Here is a 21,263-nt window from a genome sequence, read left to right as displayed (position 1 = left end):
ATTGTTAATTAAATACAACACTGAGTAATACAGGCATACAAAAAATGTTTTATTCATGTTTTATTAAATATAAAATACCTCCTATTTTTCAGCATGTATTACTCAGACTATAGTTAAAATAAAACTAAAAATAACATCATTAAAAGTGAACTATAGATCTTTCATTAAAGCTTTTTTTTCTGCTTCCTCAAATTAATATTCTGTGCCATTGGCCCTCATTATCTGAATGACGTTTGCCCAATACATCTCATCATAGAACTAGTTATCTCTTCCAGCCATATTCCCCAACTTACTCAGGAATGTGGGGGAGAGGGAGATAAATTAGCGCAATGGATCTAGGTCAGTATTAAGTTGGGGAATTTTGGCTGGGTGAGATCTCCCAGTACATTCCCTCACATCCACATCTCCAAGTACATTCCCTTTTAACTAATCCCTCTAGCACATTTCCTCACATCCCCATCTCCCAATACATTCCCTCACATTCCCATCGCCCAGTACATTCCCTCACATGCCCATCTACCAGTACATTCCCTCACATGCCCATCTACCAGTACATTCCTTTTAAACTAATCCCTCTAGCACACTTCATCACATCCCCATCTCCCAGTACATTGTCTTACATCCAGGGCCGGATTAACATAGGGGCTGATGGAGCTGCAGCTCCAGGCCCAGGCCCATGGAATAGGCCCATTGATTTGGCAAAAAAAAAATAAAAAAAATTTTACACATTACTCTTAGGGTTGCCACCTGGCTGGTATTTTATGGTATTTGAGGCTGCCTGGCCAGTGCCAGTATTGCAGTAAAACTGGCAATACAAATGCCGGCATATTTCTATGTATAAACAGAGATTACTCGGCAATACCTGTGCTGGCCAGTAGCGGTCACTGTGTGTGGAGAGAGGCAGGGAGTTACAGCATATCCCTGCCTCTCTCTACTCACTGATCCGCGGAGGGAGCAGCTACACAGCACAGAGAGTTCAGACAGCAGCTCCCAGCCTGCAGACACAGATTACAGCTCAGGGAAGTGAGGGATGGCGTAAAAGCTGCAGGGAGACATGGGGACACTAGGGGACACTGGGTGACCTGGGGACACTGAGACACCTGGGGACACTGAGACACTTGGGGACGCTGTGAGACACTAGGGGACGCTGTGAGACACTATGTACTTGGGGACATATGGGGACACTGAGACACTGTGTCCCTAGTGTCTGTGTCCCCAAGTCTCTGTGTCTCCATATCTCCCAGTCAGTGTCCCTAGTGTCTCAGTGTCCGCATGTCTACCAGTGTCTCTATGTCTCAGTGTCTCCCAGTGTCCCCTAGTGTCCCAATGTCTCACAGTGTCCCCATGTCTCTTAAGTGTCCCATAGTGTCCAAGTGACACTGGGCAACATGGGGACACGAGGGGACACTGGGAGACATGGGGCACTGAGACACATGGGGAACTGAGACTTTGTGATACATAGGGACACTGTGATACATAGAAGACACTAAGACATGGGGACATGAGGGGACACTGGGACACATGGGGCACTGAAACACTGTGATACATAGGGGACACAGACACTAGAGGATAGTGGGAGACATGAGGACACTGGAAGACTAGGGGGCACTAAGACACTGGGAGACAGGGAGACACTCGGAACAATCCATCTTTTATTCAGCAAAATAAATGTAAGTAGTTTTTTGGTGATTTTACAGAATTATCTCTCAGGTCACTCCTTGTGATTTACAAGCATACATAATTAATTATGCAAATTAGTAAGGCCAGTATTTTTTTTCCAAGAAAGGTGGCAACACTAACTATCCTTCACATACTCTTGCTTAAGTATGGAAACTTTAGAGGGATGTATGGGAACAAAACTTGTGTGAACTGACTGACCATGAAATTAGTTAAGGTAAAGTTGACTTTGTGCACAATGCAAATGATCTCGCTGCTTCAGTCTCTCTAACACTATGGCATGTTCCCATTCTTCTACACTCACTTCATACAGCTTTTCTCTGTCCGTGATTGTATACCAGGAGCTTCTGCCTGCTCGTAAGGAGGTTAGGAGAGGAATGGACCAGCGAGTGCTGGGGACAGTCCTTAGAAAGTGTGGAGCGAACTCATCATTAGACGCTTTTATGCCACGCTCAGGGTGCTTAGTTGGCCAGCTTGCGTGATTGGCAGGCAGCCTGACATGCATTCATGCCAGGTTGGCCTTCCAAATCTTTAGGCAGACTTGCCCCCTTTTTAAGGCATGTTCGCCTCTTTCGGCAGTTCTGATTACATAATTTGCGTCAGTGGCCCACCCTTTTACCCCACCCATTGATTGCCTGCTTCACTGTTAGGGGTATAGATTTACTTGAAAGATGAAAGCATAAATTAGAGGGAGATTAGCATAGAGTGTTTCTTCTCATAGCTGCATCCTATGAGTTTCCTTTCAGCGCCACTTCCGCCAGATACATGACGATTGGTAGGTATGACTGTTTTTGAGTTTTTGGTTGATAAGATTCTGTAATTAGGCCCGTCATAATTGTCAGCACCAGGCCCACTGGGCTCTTAATCTGGCCCTGCTTACATCCCCATCTTCCAGTACATTCTTATATATCCCCATCTTCCAGTACATTCCCTCACATCCCTATCTCCCGGTACATTCCCTCACATCCCCATCTTCTGGTAGTGGTACATTCCCTCACATCCCCATCTTCCAGTACATACCCTCACATGACCATCTCCCAGTACATTCTCTCATTCCCCCCATCTCCCAGTACATTTTCTTACATCCCAATTTCGCAGTACATTACTTTCACACATTCCCATTCCCAGTACATTCCCATCTCCCAGTACATTTCCTCACATCCCCATCTCCCAATACATTCCCTCACATCCCATCTCCCAGTACATTCCCTCACATCCCATCTCCCAGTACATTCCCTCACATCCCCATCTCCCAGTACATTCCCTCACATCCCAATCTCCCAGTACATTCCCTCACATCCCAATCTCCCAGTACATTCCCTCACATCCCATCTCCCAGTACATTCCCTCACATCCCCATCTCCCAGTACATTCCCTCACATCCCCATCTCCCAGTACATTCCCTCACATCCCATCTCCCAGTACATTTCCTCACATCCTCATCTCCCAGTACATTCCCTCACATCCCCATCTCCCAATACATTCCCTCACATCCCAATCTCCCAGTACATTCCCTCACATCCCATCTCCCAGTACATTCCCTCACATCCCCATCTCCCAGTACATTCCCTCACATCCCCATCTCCCAGTACATTCCCTCACATCCTCATCTCCCAATACATTCCCTCACATCCCAATCTCCCAGTACATTCCCTCACATCCCATCTCCCAGTACATTCTCTCACATCCCCATCTCCCAGTACATTTCCTCACATCCTCATCTCCCAATACATTCCCTCACATCCCAATCTCCCAGTACATTCCCTCACATCCCAATCTCCCAGTACATTCCCTCACATCCCATCTCCCAGTACATTCCCTCACATCCCCATCTCCCAGTACATTCCCTCACATCCTCATCTCCCAATACATTCCCTCACATCCCAATCTCCCAGTACATTCCCTCACATCCCATCTCCCAGTACATTCCCTCACATCCCCATCTCCCAGTACATTTCCTCACATCCTCATCTCCCAATACATTCCCTCACATCCCAATCTCCCAGTACATTCCCTCACATCCCAATCTCCCAGTACATTCCCTCACATCCTCATCTCCCAGTCAATTTCCTCACATCCTCATTCCCACATTACATTGTCTCAAATCCCTATCCCGCACATCATTATTTTCTTACACAGCCATCCCCCAGTACATTTCCTCACTGCTCATCTCCCCATACATGCCGTCTGATCTCTACTCCCCAGTACCTCTCCATCCCCACAGTACATCCCAAGATTAACCCTCCCCTCTCAAGTATATTTCCTCACATATCCACTCCCCAGTGTATCTTTACAGACACACACACACACATTTACACACAACACAGAGCAGTGAAATCATAGCCTCCTCCCTTCCAACACCCACTACCCAAAGCTACTTTGTGCTTCTTGCGCCATCCCAGGGAGGCGGCAATGGTAGGGGAATAAAGAGGACTGTAAAATGCTGTCATCTTGGAAGTGCCCCTTGGGTCTGGCAGCTATGTACTGTTTGTACTCTCGCACATGCAGGGCAGTACAAATACAGATTCTGTGGGGATAACATGGGCATCATGCAGACACATGACGAATCAAATTAGTTGGTGTAAGTGAATTCTGATTTTAAATTGTGAGATAGGCAAGTGGAAGATGACAAGCGCTCTGTCTTTTGCCTTATTTGCCAAAAATCACTGCATGCAAAGACAACGTAGCCCATACTTTGCTGAATGGCATCCTTTGATTGTGTATTAATGTAATAGATGAAATTATTTCCCACAAAATAAAAAATGCTTTTACTAACTAGTTTAATGCTTTGAGGATGTTAGGATGTACCAGGCCATACTCTATAGAGTGGGCTTTACCGATATGAGAATGGCATTGAACATCTTAATCCCTGCTGAAGCCCTGCTCACATCCTTGCTAACTTGGCTATATTAAGTGGCCCCAGACTGACCAATGAGCTGTATGCAATGCTCAAAGTAAGCGCCGCATGCAGTCCTTTAAATGAGAGATTTTGCTCAGCCACAGTGATTCTGAGCCAGCCGCATGAAATAGAGTGATCTGGTGCTATCCAGCACTAATCAATGCGTGATTTGCAGGGACAGCACAAGAGAGCTGCAGCATGGCGCAGACCATTCTCTACTATTTGAGGTGCAAACATTTTCTGCTGATGTCAATACTGATATTAGCAGAGGGAAGACATCTGAGTTAGGACAAGATGAAGGGTTAAGGTATGATAAGGGTTAATGCTGTTTTAGGGTTAGGGATAGTGTAGCATTAAGGTTAGGGTCAGGTAATGGTAGGCGAGTGGTTAGAGTTAGGGTATGTGTTAGCTGGCATTAGAAAGATACTGTAGTCACCAGAACAACTCAAGCTTAATGTTCCCTTTGATTGTGAACCATGCCGTTTCTCTGAAAAGGTAGTGGTTTACATTACTGCCTAGCAACACCTCTAGTAGCTGTGCACAGGTGCTCAGCATTCTCATGCTTTTTAGGAACCCAGGGTACTTTATCTCAACAAAGAGATCTGGGTGCTCTGTCCCTGTCGTTTTAACCTTGCAACTAAACATATTGCACTTCAGATTCAGTTCAGAATGGCAATGCTTTCATTACAGGGTTTATATACCTCTTGTTGCTGTCAGCTCTGACAGCCACTTGAGGTCCTTCCACACAAATAGCCGAGTGAAACTTGGCGATTTTAAATCAGATGGTCTCATAGAGAAAGCATGCGCACTAGATTTTGAATGATTTTGGCAATGCCTCGGATTGGAAAGTGTTGGATTGACTGAGATCATCAAGCTTGATTATCTCAGCAAGGAGGGGGAGCTAGCTATGGAGAGAACATCATGTATGGGGTAAAATGTAATAAATACCTTTGGCAGGAGGTGGGGGGGGAGGTTTGAGGGGCAGTCATCTAAATGGTAACTATGTCACTAATACTTCAACTACTTATATTGCAGTAGTGTTCTAAACAGAATACTCAACAGATCCTAAGTATTTAAAACTGCACACACTCATTATCAGAACTATATTTTAACATTACCACAGATTTTGTATCTCTGCTGTACCCACAGACATCACAAATTGATATCAGCAATACATTACCTGTTATAGCAACAACGGAAATTGTCAAAATAAATTCTTCCCTTTGCATAATTAATGGCAGATTTGGAATGCTTGGTCCAAACGTTATGAAATAAGGAGTTTTTCTGAGGAAAAAAAAATAGAAAAAGAAAATGTTTATTCAGCTGTACTAATCTAACACTACAGAGTTCATACAAAACATGTAACTTATTGTAACAGGAGGAGAAATGTTCTGTGTTCACAAACTAAATAGTACCACCTAAACGGGTTTATATTTTAATCTGACAGAATAGAGAAAACTATCAGAAATAGCTAAATATGCTACACACTGCCACCATTTTAGGCTTTCATGCTTCATCAGAATTAGACTCTAAAATGGAGCTGTGCACAGCCAGCCAGATATTTGTGACAGACAAATGTGTGACTTCCAAGGCCTTCAGTATACGAATGTCTTTACTATTTGTTAGACTAGCCCATATCCTTAATCTGATATGACCGCCATAGATCATACTGTATGGAAAATAAAGAATAAAAAAAAATAAATCTTATTTGGTATTTACTAAGCCCAAACAGACCGAGGTATTTACTAATACTACTGGCAACTGAAGAATCGAAAAATAAATTGTAAATATTAGGCAAAAATGAGCTATTGTGGTAAAAAAAAAATTATAATCTGTAATTCACTTGTCAGTAATCTGCATTTACTGATACCGGAGAAACTGACGGAAGCCAAGCACAGAGAGATGGACACAGGTTTCTTCAGGAAGGAAGAGATTCTTTATTGGATCACCGATCGGGACTCAGAGGGACTAGCGTCACCAAAATACAGCAAAGTCTGAGTACTGAATACATAGAGTACATTCCTTATATAGCACTGTAGCTCCTCCCACAATTAACTACACCCACACATACCCTTAACCTATTTAATGAATAGAGTCTAAACTCATCCATCCGGTCTAACCACGTGGCTCATCTGATACAAAGGAGAGGGACGCGTAATTCCAGTTCTTACATTCCTGCACCTGGTCAGTACAGTGATGACAGTATCTTAGCTACGTGTTATTAACTAACTGATACTACAAACACATATACATACATATGCCTTGTGGCAATCTTAGCCTGCTAAACTTGTATTTTACTGGAATTACATCACATTCCCCCCTTTGATGCCTCTGATATTTCACAATTACTTGAGGCATCACTTAACCTTGGTTTGCATATACCTCAGGTTACCATGAACCAGACCAGACTTATCTTATGATGTGAATCTTCAACATTCATCTTCTTGCATTGGTTCTCCCTGATCTAGAGCCTTATACTTATATATCGCCATTATCTGTGCAGCAGCCTTCCTCTCTGCTATACTTCCTATCAGGCTTTGCACAGACCTAACTACTAAGGGTATAAGACACGGTAGGAGTAGACACAACAGTAAAATCAGTAGGACTCCACCTACCACTGCCTTAAGCCCTCCAAACCACTCATACCAGCTACCAAACCAACTACTTGGATTGTACCCTTTCCATACCTGAGTAGGCACATGCACTAGTTTAACCATATGGCTAGTAAGCTCAGCTATTGCTTGCCCTTCGTCATCTATTTGAAGACAGCAATTGCTCAGGTTAAACTTCCCACATACACCTCCCTCTACTGCCAAAAGGTAATCCAAGGCTAATCTATTTTGGTACACTGCTGTCCTCATCCTGGTGTTATGCTTCGCTAGAAGATTGAGCGCTTGTGATGTCTCATTAGTAATAATCTCAACCACCGCCTGTAATCTTATAATACGGTTGAGCATATAAATTGGGGTTCTATAACCAAAGGTACCATCCTCAGCCCACGTGGCTGGCCCATAATAATCTATGATACGCTGGGGAGGCCATTCATTATCTTCCCAGGCGCCTATCTCTATGGGTCCCCTTTTCTTCCTATGATTCACATCATACACTTTAACACCTAAAGTCTCACCTGTTTCAATCGGTAACAAGAAGAAGGATGGTTTGAGCATACCCAACACACATGCCCCTTCCCAGTCCTGTGGCAACTCCGAATAGGCTTTCTTACCACAGATCCAGTACAAATTTGCTGGGGCTCTCCAGGTAGATGTGATGGATAGATCAAACCACACATCCTTTAAATTGGCATATCTAGCAAACGGGTTAGATGGTTCTGAGACATTTGAAGCCGACCACCAAGTTGTATTTTTAGTATCATCATCATAAGCTTTTTGCCCTAGACAAGTTAATTCTCCTACAGAAGTATTATACATTATTCCTTTCCTTGCTATGCAAACATAACCTATGATGGAGGTCTTTAATCTCCACTCAGATTTACCTCTAACACTCAAATGATAATCGGCTTGTGTAGATATTAGTTGGTCAACTGCCTCAGAACCGGACATTACCTCCTTTGCTTCCCAAGGCCATTGGTCTCCCATGTTAGTACCTCCACACACATAGCAGTTGGTAACATTAAGACTACCGGCAATACTTTCAGCTAGGTCAATGAACAGGTTTTTAGCGTTATGGGGGATCTTATTATCTATACTCATCTCTTCATAAAAGGAATGGTATACTTGATGAGTCTGGGAGGATACCGTATCAGTCTCTATTCCTATAAACAATAATGTCCCAGGATCTAAACCCGTCCCGTATATTTGAAACCCAAATAAATTTCCATACTTATCTAAGAACTTGTCGGGGTTATTAATGAGTATATGGACTGGGTTGCATTCCATAGACTTACAATAAGGGCTAGTCGGCAACTTAGTCACTATCATGTCTTTATCTACTGTCTGTCCCCAAGTCGCCCACCCCACACAAGACCAATATGGACAAAAGTTATAGTCTTTATTTGGGCATCTAGGACTCACATATTTATTTTTACTACTGGGACAAATATATTTATCATTAGACCCATACGTCCTCTCCCATCTAAGATCCCCACATACATTCCACGGTTTTCTACCACTTGATATCGCCTTACATGCATCAAATAGCAGAACACCCGAAGAATGTACGGATTCTAACACCGTCTTATTAATTAGGGTCCCCTGAGGATCTCCATTCCTGAGAGTCAACCAGATTGTACGAGGTTGATACTCCGGACTGAAGCACTTAGGTTCTCCTACTCCTAAATGGCACACACTATAATCTATATTTAAGTATCTACATCTCGATACATCTCCTTTACACTCGTATTGTGAATGCCAAATTAGGGTTTGGGAAATATGGTTACCTGTTCTCGTAGTCTTAATGCATACCTCACAGCTAGGAGTGTCGGTACCTCTACCTTCCTGAATATAAAAACACATGTAAATAAACACAATCAAAAGCACATCTTTCGCCGTCATCCTCAGTCTTCGTCCGTGCGATGGAACCTCAGCTTCCAGGATGTGAGGGCTGCAGGGAATGGAGTTCTGCTCGTCTTCACAGGTGTCCCTTCGAGACTTTCCTGGCTTATACACTATGTGTTGGTAAGCGGACAGGCTTTATTATGGCCTTCTCACTCACACCTGTAACAATAAAATTTGTAATCCACAATAATTCCTCGTTACTCCGACTGAGTAGTGCGTTTCAACCGGATCTTGCAGGGATTCTCTGGATCTGCTGTAATTTGCCAAGAATCGACTGCTGCTGGTTTAACCCTGGAGTGATGTATCCACGGAGTTACTTCGGCTACTTTTATCGCTGTAGGGGTAGACAAAAGAACAACATAAGGACCTCTCCACTTGGGCCCTAACGGTACATTATTCCACTCTTTAATCCACACTTGGTCTCCTGGATGATAACTATGAACAGGGGGATAAATATTCACAGGTAATCTATCTTGTACCCATTTCTGTACCTCCTCCATAGTCTTACCCAACTCTACAACCTGCTGCCGGGTAATTCCTTCTCCCAACTGACTCAAGTCCCCCCTTAAGTTACCAAGTACGGGAGGTGGTCGCCCATACATGATTTCAAAAGGAGAGAGGCCCATCCTTCTGGTAGGGGTACTGCGGATTCGCAATAAAGCTATGGGTAAGAGAACGTTCCACTTAAGTTGGGTTTCCTGACACATTTTAGCCAACTGGTTCTTTATAGTTCTATTCATTCTCTCTACCTTACCAGAACTCTGGGGTCTATATGCAGTATGAAGCCTCCACTTTATACCAAGCATATGAGTCAGTTGTTGTAGGCACTGATGAACAAAAGCTGGACCATTGTCCGATCCTATAGAACAGGGTAGTCCATATCGGGGTATTATTTCTCGTAGCAGGAATCTCACAACTTCTCCTGCTTTCTCTGTACGAGTAGGACATGCTTCTACCCAGCCTGAATAGGTGCACACAATTACCAGCAGGTAACGATGTCCACCCGATTTAGGCATCACTGTAAAGTCTATTTGTAGATCGGACATGGGGAGTCCCCCCATAAACTGAACTCCTGGTGGCTTTACTGGTCCTTGTCTTGCATTATTCTTAGCACACGTTACACATCTGCGTACAATGGCCTGAGTCAAGTTGGACAATCTTGGTATGTAGAAATGTTTTCTAAGAGATTCTTCAGTACTGTCTCTCCCAGAATGTGTCCCGTTGTGATAATTTTGGACAATTTCTACCGCTAGTGATGCTGGTATGACTATTCTTCCATCTTCTAGCTGATACCACTTGTTCTCCAAATACTTTCCCGGTTCAGTCTTTAACCACTCCTCTTCTTGAGCTGTATAAACTGGAGTCCATTGGGACAGTGGAGTTGGTATAAGAGCAGCTATATGCCCCACATACTCCTGTCTTCCTGATTCAGCAGCACGCTTAGCTGCACTATCTGCCATCCGATTTCCCTTGGTTACATCACCATCTCCTCTCAGATGCGCTCGACAATGTATGATACCGACTTCTTTCGGCTCCCACACTGCTTCCAATAGTTGTAGGATTTCAGCTGCGTACTTGATTTCTTTGCCTTCTGAATTCAGTAGTCCTCTTTCTTTATACAAAGCTCCGTGGGCATGAGTGGTTAAAAACGCATACTTAGAGTCCGTATAGATATTTACTCTTAAACCTTCAGCCAATTGTAACGCTCGTGTTAGTGCTATTAATTCTGCCTTTTGTGCTGATGTTCCTTTCGCCAGTGGCCGAGCTTCTATCACCTTGTCTATTGTTGTCACTGCATATCCTGCATAGCGGATCCCTTCTTTCACATAACTACTGCCGTCGGTGTAATATTGAACATCGGGGTTCTGGATGGGAAAATCACGAAGATCTGGTCTACTTGAAAATACTTCATCCATTACTTCCAAACAATCATGTTGACTTTCAGTAGGTTGCGGCAAAAGGGTAGCTGGATTTAAGGTGTTTACAGTCTCTAAATGCACTCTTGGGTTTTCACACAACATTGCTTGATACTTGGTCATACGGCTGTTACTAAACCAATGATTTCCTTTGTAATCCAACAACGTCTGTACTGCATGTGGGACTCGTACATAAAGTTCTTGACCCAGAGTGAGTTTATCGGCTTCAGCTACTAGCAGGGCGGCTGCAGCTACGGCTCTTAGACAAGGTGGAAGTCCGCTGGCCACTGCATCCAGTTGCTTAGACATGTAGGCAACAGGTCTTTGCCATGATCCCAAGTACTGTGTCAATACTCCCACAGCCATTCTTCTTTGCTCGTGTACATATAAGTAGAATGGTCGTGTGTGATCAGGTAGACCTAATGCTGGGGCACTCATCAAAGCCTTCTTCACATCTTCAAATGCCGTTTGCTGTTCTTGGGTCCATAAGAAGGGGTCGTGCTCTGTACCTTTGATAGCTGCGTACAGAGGTTTTGCTAGTATCGCATAGCTGGGAATCCATATCCTACAGAAGCCTGCTGCCCCCAAGAATTCTCGCACTTGTCTTCTATTCTTGGGTATTGGTATTTGGCAGACAGCTTCTTTTCTCTCTGGCCCCATAATTCTTTGACCTTCAGAGATATGGAATCCTAGATACTTGACAGTTGGCAAACACAACTGAGCCTTCTTTCTAGACACCTTGTATCCTGCCTTCCAGAGAATGTGTAGTAGATCGTGCGTTGCTTGCTGACAGATTTCTTTTGTAACTGCTGCTATCAACAAGTCATCTACATATTGTAACAATACACACTCTCCTGGGATGGACTCGAAATCCAATAGATCTTGACTTAGGGCTGAACCAAATAGGGTAGGTGAATTTTTAAACCCTTGGGGCAGTCTTGTCCAAGTCATTTGGCGTTTTGAGCCCGTTACAGCGTTCTCCCACTGGAAAGCGAAAATACATTGACTTTCTGCGGCAATTCGGAGGCAAAAGAAGGCATCTTTGAGATCTAAGACTGTGAAGTAAGTAGCCCCGCCCGGAATTAAAGCAAGCAGGTTATATGGATTGGGTACAACTGGATGTATGCTAACAACCGCATCATTGACTGCTCTTAAGTCCTGTACAGGTCGATACTCATCTGTGCCGGGCTTTTGAACAGGCAGCAATGGGGTGTTCCAGGGGGAAGTACAGAATTTTAGGATACCATACCGTATGAACTTATCCAGATAGGATTGGATGTTCTTCTTAGCCTTCTGCGGAATGTGATATTGTCTTAGGCTCACTGGATAAACCCCATGTTTCAGTTCAATTTTTATTGGTGGAATATTGCGGGCCAGTCCTGGTGGGTTGTTCTCTGCCCAAACTCCTGGTATGTTAAACAATGTCTCATCACTCCTAGGGTTTTGGCTAGTCAACACTGTATAAAGTCGCCACTCTTCTTCCTTTGGTACGGATAAAGTCATAATACCTGAAGGTCCATTAAACTTTAAGGATGTTGTTCCATTTGGTAGGAACGTAATCTGCGCTTGTAATTTTGATAGCATATCACGTCCCAGCAATTGGACTGGACATTCAGGCATATAAAGGAATTGGTGTTTTACTACGTGGCCTCCCAATGTACAGAGTCGACTTTTAAGAACCGGTCTTTCAGCACTTCTTCCAGTTTAAAAGGTCGGTAGTGGTGAAAGGGACATATACGAAGACAGGGTCAGCGTGTGCCATTTGACCTGCGGCATCGATATAAGCTGACCCGGGATTTAAGCGAAGAGGCATCTGATAGTGCTTTAATTGTTGGGCACCAGTCAACTGTCGGGTTTGGATGGGGCTACGTAGGGAAGCGTCAGTCATGGGTTCCGGTCGGGGAGAGATAGGGTATGGGGATGTGGGAGGTTGGTTTTGGGAAAAGGTAGTGAATAGAACACTTCGGGCCGAGCTAGATGAAGCTTGACCGGAAGTCTGAAGTGGCGCCAAATCAGGATATTCATTTTTAATGGAGGTTGGTCTATCTGGTTCCGGAAGGGGAGATTTAGTACGAGGGGGGGTGGATCCTGTACTGGAGGAGGAAGCGGAAGTGGATGAGGGTAATGAGGGGAGGGGTGCAGGACTTCCTGCGTTTGCGTCACTTCTTCTTAACGGAAAGTAAGGGGGCGGCAAAGGGATCTCGGACTCAGGGGGCGTGTCCAAAATGGGCCTAACACCAGCCCTAGTGGACGAACAAGTCCTAGCTACCATGAGGCGACACTGTTCCTCGTGGCATGTCCGGAGCCATTTTGGCGAGTCATTTACGGCCTGTCTCCAACAATCAATATAAGGAAACTGGCCGTAAAGTTCAGGCCTACCTGATACAGCCACGTGTAAGCGCTGTACCAGAGTTGGATCCAAACTGCCACGTGGCGGCCATGCCGCAACCAAAGTAGGCCACTCCCTAGTGCACAAAGTGACCAAACGTACAGGGGACATCTTAACCCCAAAATCACAAACTTTGAATCCCTTTTTAAAATTCTTAACCATACATCCTAAGGGATCCGGAATCGTTGACTGCGACGCACCCATATTTAACAGTGGAACGTTGTCGACAACGATTACTATACACGCGTACTATTCAACAGTCACACCCGTTTCCTCTGGCAACAGCACCACGTGGTACGGTTATCAAGTGAAACGTACACAATAACAATAAACACTCAGGGAATTCCCGTACACACACAGCTGTTACACCAGTCACTATATAATCAATATTATGCCCTTTGGCGTAACTATACAGTCACCCACGCTATAATTCTCTATATACGAATTACCCGTCTATAACACACCCCAGTAACATCGTCTTTTACAAATAGCGGTTACAATACGGTTAGCATAGGTCAAAGCACAAGTTAAGGTCACAATACAATTATTAGTGGTTATGGTGTTAAACATGCAATGGACGACAATGATTAGTACTTATTATATAATGTCAGTAAATATACAGGGTTATGGTACCGTGCACTATAATACAGCAACACACTATTAACACTCTCGCTAGACGGCTGAGCTCGCGCTATCTAACAAGATATACACTTTACTAAAACAATCGTTAACACATTTACAATTCCCAACTAAACTATTGGCCAGTACCTTGAATGGACTACCTAAAACTATATACACCCGTTTTGGTTAGCCACACTGCCCAATCACCACATATATAGCGAGCTAGAGAACCGAATTTACACAGGCGCCTCTTAGTCGCACTATCAAAAGTCTAGTGGGTTCCAAATTTACACGCCTTCCCACTTAGCCCAGATAGGATGAGAACTAGCGAACCGAATTTACACAGGCGCCGCTTAGTCTCCCGGTCCCTCCGACCTAGCGAACGTAATATACACCCTAGAACGCTAGTCTAGACAAGACACCGGTGTCCGGCTAGGGCTATCTTACACCAGGACCCCGCCTGACTAACCAAATCAAACGGTCTGACTAAAGAGCGTTCGATCGAGCGGTGCGCCTTCGCTCCTTCCCTCCGACAGAGGGGGCAGATACAGATTCAAAAACCCCTTTGGGCCTACCGCACAATCGGTATACCCCTAGCGGGTCCTGCCGTCTAAAACAGCAGTTATCTTACCTCCTCGTTCCTGAACCTGAGTTCACACTCATCGACGGGGACACCCCAGCACTTCTCACGTAGAGGCCGATGATCTCCTGGACAACAGACCAGTGGCGCCGAGACGAAGGGAGGTCCACGCAGAAGTTCAGGGGTGCAGCCGTAGAGAACGTGGGCAAAGATAGACCGTCTCACGCCTCTGCCTCTCAGCTACCGTTGAACGATGAGCTTCCCGGCCAATGCACCAAATGATACCGGAGAAACTGACGGAAGCCAAGCACAGAGAGATGGACACAGGTTTCTTCAGGAAGGAAGAGATTCTTTATTGGATCACCGATCGGGACTCAGAGGGACTAGCGTCACCAAAATACAGCAAAGTCTGAGTACTGAATACATAGAGTACATTCCTTATATAGCACTGTAGCTCCTCCCACAATTAACTACACCCACACATACCCTTAACCTATTTAATGAATAGAGTCTAAACTCATCCATCCGGTCTAACCACGTGGCTCATCTGATACAAAGGAGAGGGACGCGTAATTCCAGTTCTTACATTCCTGCACCTGGTCAGTACAGTGATGACAGTATCTTAGCTACGTGTTATTAACTAACTGATACTACAAACACATATACATACATATGCCTTGTGGCAATCTTAGCCTGCTAAACTTGTATTTTACTGGAATTACATCACATTACCAGTTTAATAAATAAAATCTACATGTGTTTAATCATATGTATATATATATATATATATATATATATATATATATATATATATATATATACACACACACACAGACACACACAATAAGCAGACTTTTTAGATACCTGTTTATCAATTTAAACAGCTTGTTAAGTCTCCACAAATACATAAAAATATGCTATATTCTCCAAGTTAATGTTTAACACATTATTTGCTTAGTAAGCGAGGCAATTCCACAAATCCCCTCCCTGCCCTAGAATTTTCATTTCATAGACTATTAAGGTATCTTTCGGCAGACTCCCTAGGCATGACTCAAGAATTCAGCATTAACTGACTGACTGCCAGTGAAGAGACTGGAAAGAAAATGTATCCAATGAGTTAAATGGCATTCTGCCAAAGAGATAAAAGACTGCAGTAAATGAATAAACTGGTGATTAGTGACATTTTGGATATTAATTGGATCCATATCGTGTATTGTATCTACTTCTATGAAGGGATTAAATAGAAGCAATTAAAAGACTGGTATTTTGATGGTTTTCAGTACAAGGTTTTTGTCAGTAGGGACATCATTTACTCCAGCAAGACTAATTCCAGTGGTTTTTAGACTTTCAAATAAATCATTCTATCTAAAAACATGCAGGCTAGCCACAGATGTCTCTAGGGGAAAAAAAATGTTTATGTGTATGTGCCGGCAGTAAGCTTACTCATCATAGGTGTGTGGAAATGTCATTACTGTATATGCTCTGTCAGCGTTTCTTGAACCCTGGGTCAGTACCTATTTTGGTTTTACATACTATTTCACAGGATATGCAGTGGTTAAAACGTGCATATCATCTTTATGATCCCCTAATGCTCACAATAATTTGTTTGCTTGCAGTGGATACAAGTTTTGGCTATAGGAAGCAGGGCTGCCATCAGAAATTTTAGGGCCCCTTACACTGGCTCGGCTCCACTCGGCATTCTCTCCCAGACATTTGTACACATAAACTCACACAGATACATACTCACAACAAGGACACACATATGACTTCATGCCACCTAACAGGTCCTGATTTAGGCAAGCCATCATGTCTTTGTTCTCCAATGCCCTGCTTTTCTGAAAACTAGCAAACTGTCCCCAAAAAGTGTAGCACAAGCTCATCTATAGATACGCTCACGCTGCACTCAAGGAATTAGGACCCTGAAGAGAGAGCACTGAAATAGAGCTCCCTGCCAGTCCTGCCCACAGTGGCCTGAATAATGCCAGGCTGAGCTACCATTAATTTTGGTGGACATGCCCCCTTTCTGGCAGGCCTGTCCCTTTGGGCAGAGCCAGTGACACAATTGCATCAATGACCCACCACCTTGTAATCCTCTCCCTCCGTCATCCCGTTTCTCAGGATGCCAATGTTGTGGGATATGCAAATACACCAATGTATTACCAAGCATAAATGCACATATTAATGCATCTCACACACACAAATACAAATTGTCAGATACACACGCTTTAAAATAATACATGTTTTTAGCCAATCTTTTTTTTTTGTTTGTTGCTGGAGGGTGACTTCCCTCGGGTCTAGCAGGGAGCAAACGACTGGTACAGGTTGTCAACGCATTCCAGAGCAGCACCTTGTGCGTCGGGAGCAAGGGATAGGACATCACATCCTCACAGCATTGCTACTTCTAAGTACCAGAGGAGCGGACAATGCACTCAGGTAAGGTGACAACTCTGAGGAAGATCTTCAGTGTGGTCCGGTTGGGGGGAAAGAGGGGAATAATTCCTTCACCAACCATACTGCATATTGTTAACGAACCACTCATAGCAATTTAGCCACTTAAATTCCCCCTGTTTCATATCAAACCATTTAGGAATGGATTGCCAGAAATTGATGCTCTCCCTGACATCTAGGGACTGCCCCATCTCATCCACATAGATAAGACAGATATAACACTTGTACATATCAGTTTCATTCAACCTTAACGACATTGGGTGAGAATGCTGGGGTGATGGCTTTAGCAGGTTCAAGGTCAATAAACCACTGGAGCAAGCTGTAGTGGTTAGGTTGCCCAAAGTCCCCCTTTAAAATTGCCCTTATGGGCCCTTCAGCTTGACAAGGCGCCATTCGGCAGGACTGCCCTTAATCCAGTGATGACCCTGGTAAGACGAGTCCTCTTGTTTTCAAAATATATCTAACTGTTAACAATATTACACTTGTAGAATGGGTTACAGATTTAATTTTAGATCTGAAGAATGAGTAACCAAGCTTAATGTTCATGCATAAATTGGGCACTTGTCAAAAAAGAAGATTCAATGCTCCATGAACATTTATCATACTGTTAATTAAAGTAAAACAGATAGGTCAAAGTAGTATTTTTGATCGTAGCAAATTACCGGCTCTAATTTATCGCTTTAGATTAGTAGAATTTCACTCTTACGTCACCAGCTAAAAAATAAAAGACACAGCCTGGACATTTAAAGAAAGTCAAAGTATGTTTCCACAACTCTATTATCTCAAAAGGAAACCTCCTAAGCAAACTCCTGGGATTAATTCCTATTGAACTTTTTATAGCCTTATCCTTAGCATACAAACTAATAACACTTCAGAAAGAATTCTTAGTGAAGTTAATGTTAACCAATATAGGTCAAATAAACTAAGCAATCTCCTGAACTAGCTCTAGAGGTAAGTTCCAATGAAAGGAACACTCCAGACTACTTAGTTGATATAACCCCAAAGAATACATGCATTTTTTTTTTTTCAGCATTTTTTTTTTCCTTTGGGGGTAGATGAATTAACAGCTTGCAAAAGTGGCAGACCTGCAGCCTGCACCATTTGCAAGCCACCCTTCCACTTTCTCTAGAAATTGAGAAGCCACTTGGCTGGCGCTGTGAGATTGCGCGCCCGAGATCATGTCTTTTCAATGCTACTCAATGATCTGTATTATAGTTTATTGAGAATAAAGGGGTGGGAAGGAAGGCGATATCTAGATGTGAGCACCTGCCACTTTCATTAGCTAATGGAAGTGGAATAAAATACCTCACTTAGACAGCCAGGGAGGTGATACTGCCCCCACAATTATAATAATGCTGTTTTCTGGTCAAATCTGCCCTTTTATAAACTGTCAAAAAATTATTAACAAATGCAGAAAGATAAGTCCTGCGCTCACTCCCATCACTGGGCGGCTGCAAATGACTACAGTACACATCAGCCCCAATATATAGTAAAAACCAAAGAAAAACAAGTTACCTGCGCTCTCTCCTTAATCCCTATGTATTTTTAAGCAAATGGAGGTTTTTTAGTTACCTCCAATGGCCATGAGAGGATGAGCCCACCTGCCAACGTCAAGGCAGACCGCCCTAGGTGGGTCCTAACTCTAACCATTCACCTTGCTTCCTTGAGCCTCTGGCAAAAATCTGACCTCATATTTCCGAATCAACGTAACTTGCAAAGAAAGGGAAATCGTGGGAAAAGTAAATAGATCCGGGCAAAAAAGCAGGAAGTGTGTATTACCTGCGCCTGTTGGCAAAAGTAAAAAAAATTAAAGAGACTCTGCCACCTTTAGGGGTCTTTTGCAAAGACTCCTAAAGTGACATCCCCACTTGGGGTGCAGAGGAAGGTAGATAGACTTACCTGAAGCTGTCCCCCACCGGTCTCACCGTCTTCTGTCTTTAGCTCCTGCAGCTTTATTTGGCAGGAGCCACGAGAGTACAACACCGATGTCTACGTAGGATCCCAATATATCATGGGATCCTCCATAGACTCCATAGACTAAGTCTCGTGGTCTACAACAAGCAGCCTAATCCCAACGTCCATTGCTAGCAAATTTAAAATGTTATGGCCAATATAGTAAAATGTAAAACACCACTGACTTGGAAGAATTTTTACAATTCCGCTATTCTGAATTTCAAACAATTCACACTTTACTGAATTGTCCTGTATGTTGTAATGAGGAGTAAGGGATGTATTACCTTTACAGGCATATTTGTATGAAATATTCATGATCTGACATTTAAAATCCTTATTCATGCACCTACATTAGTTCAGGAATGATGAATTTCAGTAGTTTAAGTGGTTGATGAAACCTAAAAACTGTTTTTGAAATAGACTTTGTGAGTATGTTCAGTATTATGTTAAAGACTGGCTAGTATAGGTTATGATGATACTACACACAATTTGAATAACATAGTAACATTACCTCACACACAAGCTTGCTTAAAATGCTCAGATTAATCCTGCTGATGTCACATGCACTGTGTGGGAAGGAACCCTGTGACCTCCGACAGATTTGGGAACATATATTTTTCACAATGCTTGTCCTTAAAGAGACTCTGGTACAACCCTTGTTTAGAGGTGTTCTTTCATGTGAATTCATATCTCCACTCACTGGTATTTTTAGCCCATGTACACGAGGCATCCAAATAATGATAAGTACATCTGCACTGTGTTTCTAAATCTTTCTTGTGTACTCAAAATGTTCTGTAACTCCATGTGATGTAGAGAGTGTGGGTCTCATCTATCTAACTGCAGATCTGTGGAAGAGAGATACAAAGTTAATCCAAGCATTTACATAAAAACCACATCTGTATATTTAAAGGGACAATGTTGCATTTTCTTGCCCTGAGAATGCATTATTTCCATGCACACATTATTGTTGCTGCAAAATGACTGCAGCCTTTAACCATGTGTGTTTCACAAGATTCTAATGTTAAAGGCTTGCCACATATTAATGTGAACACACAGAGATGTTATAAGGACCTACACAGCATTGTATATAAAGGAGGTCAATATAAATCAACCTAAAAGTTGAATAAACGGACAATATCATGTATGCATCATTTATGTTTTAATTCCTCCATAACTAAGTACCTGTTGCCCATCCCTGACATAACGGAATACAAGCATGACACATAGTCCATTATAAAAAAAAAAATTAAAATGATAATATAGAATTATTTTTATGTCTTTAAAGTGAAGTGCATTATTATTTTTTTGCAATATTATTTTAAACACTACATGCCATTTTCTGTATTTCACGTGTTTAGCTCTGTAATAAATTATTCCACCTACCCCTTACTAGTAAGATTTGAATAATTGTAACTAAACAATTCCATAGAGCACATTCCGGTTGGATATCAAAACGTTACGCTGTGCTCATGGGAAATGTAGTCCCGTTGCGCCTTGTTCCTAGAATAAAACGCGTCTGAAAAACTTCACCACCCGTGATGCTCTTCGTGTGCGAGTTCCTAGGAAGAGGTTCTTTGGGCTGTGTTCCGGGTAGACGCAGAGTTAGATGCGCAGATTTTCAGACATTCCATTAGAATGTTATTGTTTTCTAGTGATCTATAGAGATGGTTAATAAATAGAAATACGTTGCAATATAAAATGTGCTTGGGTAGGAAGTTGGAAAACTGAACTGTAGGTCTTGTGAATGGGAAATTTCAGCAGCTGGGGGGTTCATAGTGAGTTAAAGTGGCACTGTCACCACCATCACCACTGAAAAAAGGCACTGTCACCACCACTAAAAAAAAGGCACTATCACCACCACAACCACTGAAAAATGTATTATTTATTAACCCCTTAAGGACTGAGCCAAATGTACACGTGATCAAAACAAAACGTAAACAAAACCTGGAATTTGCGCTATATGTCTGTTCAGGCGTAATTCACCTCTTTCATATTATGTGCACCCACATTTATTATATATAATTTTATTCAAGGGAAACAGGGCTTTCATTTAACATCAAATATTTAGGTATGAAACATAATTTAATATGAATAAAATGTAAAAAAATGGGGAAAAATAAGAATTTAAAAAAAAATGTTTAGTTCTACGTGACATTCTAACTGTGAATGTCATAATACTGTTTGCTTTTACTGCAATTAAAGGCACATATTTTATTCAGCCATGTTTCATGTGTAAAACAGTACTCCCTATGTACAGGTTTTATGG

The 21,263-nt window shown here is 42.8% G+C and overlaps 1 protein-coding gene across 1 annotated transcript in view; it reads right to left on the bottom strand.

Annotated features, from left to right (window-relative positions):
* The window catches only part of DCAF17 (DDB1 and CUL4 associated factor 17), a 57,530-nt gene extending 37,090 nt beyond the window's left edge, over window positions 1-20,440 (bottom strand). Inside the window, exons 1-3 of the mRNA XM_063429728.1 lie at window positions 20,381-20,440; window positions 19,509-19,842; window positions 5,757-5,860 (exon numbers count right to left, since the gene is read on the bottom strand). Of these exons, the coding sequence (XP_063285798.1) occupies window positions 5,757-5,860; window positions 19,509-19,727 (323 nt within the window). The 5' untranslated portion in view covers window positions 19,728-19,842; window positions 20,381-20,440. The remainder of the gene's footprint in view (window positions 1-5,756; window positions 5,861-19,508; window positions 19,843-20,380) is intronic.
* Between the last annotated feature and the right edge of the window lie 823 nt (window positions 20,441-21,263).

Source organism: Pelobates fuscus, chromosome 8 (assembly GCF_036172605.1).
Source record: "Pelobates fuscus isolate aPelFus1 chromosome 8, aPelFus1.pri, whole genome shotgun sequence".
Lineage (NCBI taxonomy): Eukaryota > Metazoa > Chordata > Amphibia > Anura > Pelobatidae > Pelobates > Pelobates fuscus.
This window is presented reverse-complemented; position numbering and strand designations above follow the sequence as displayed.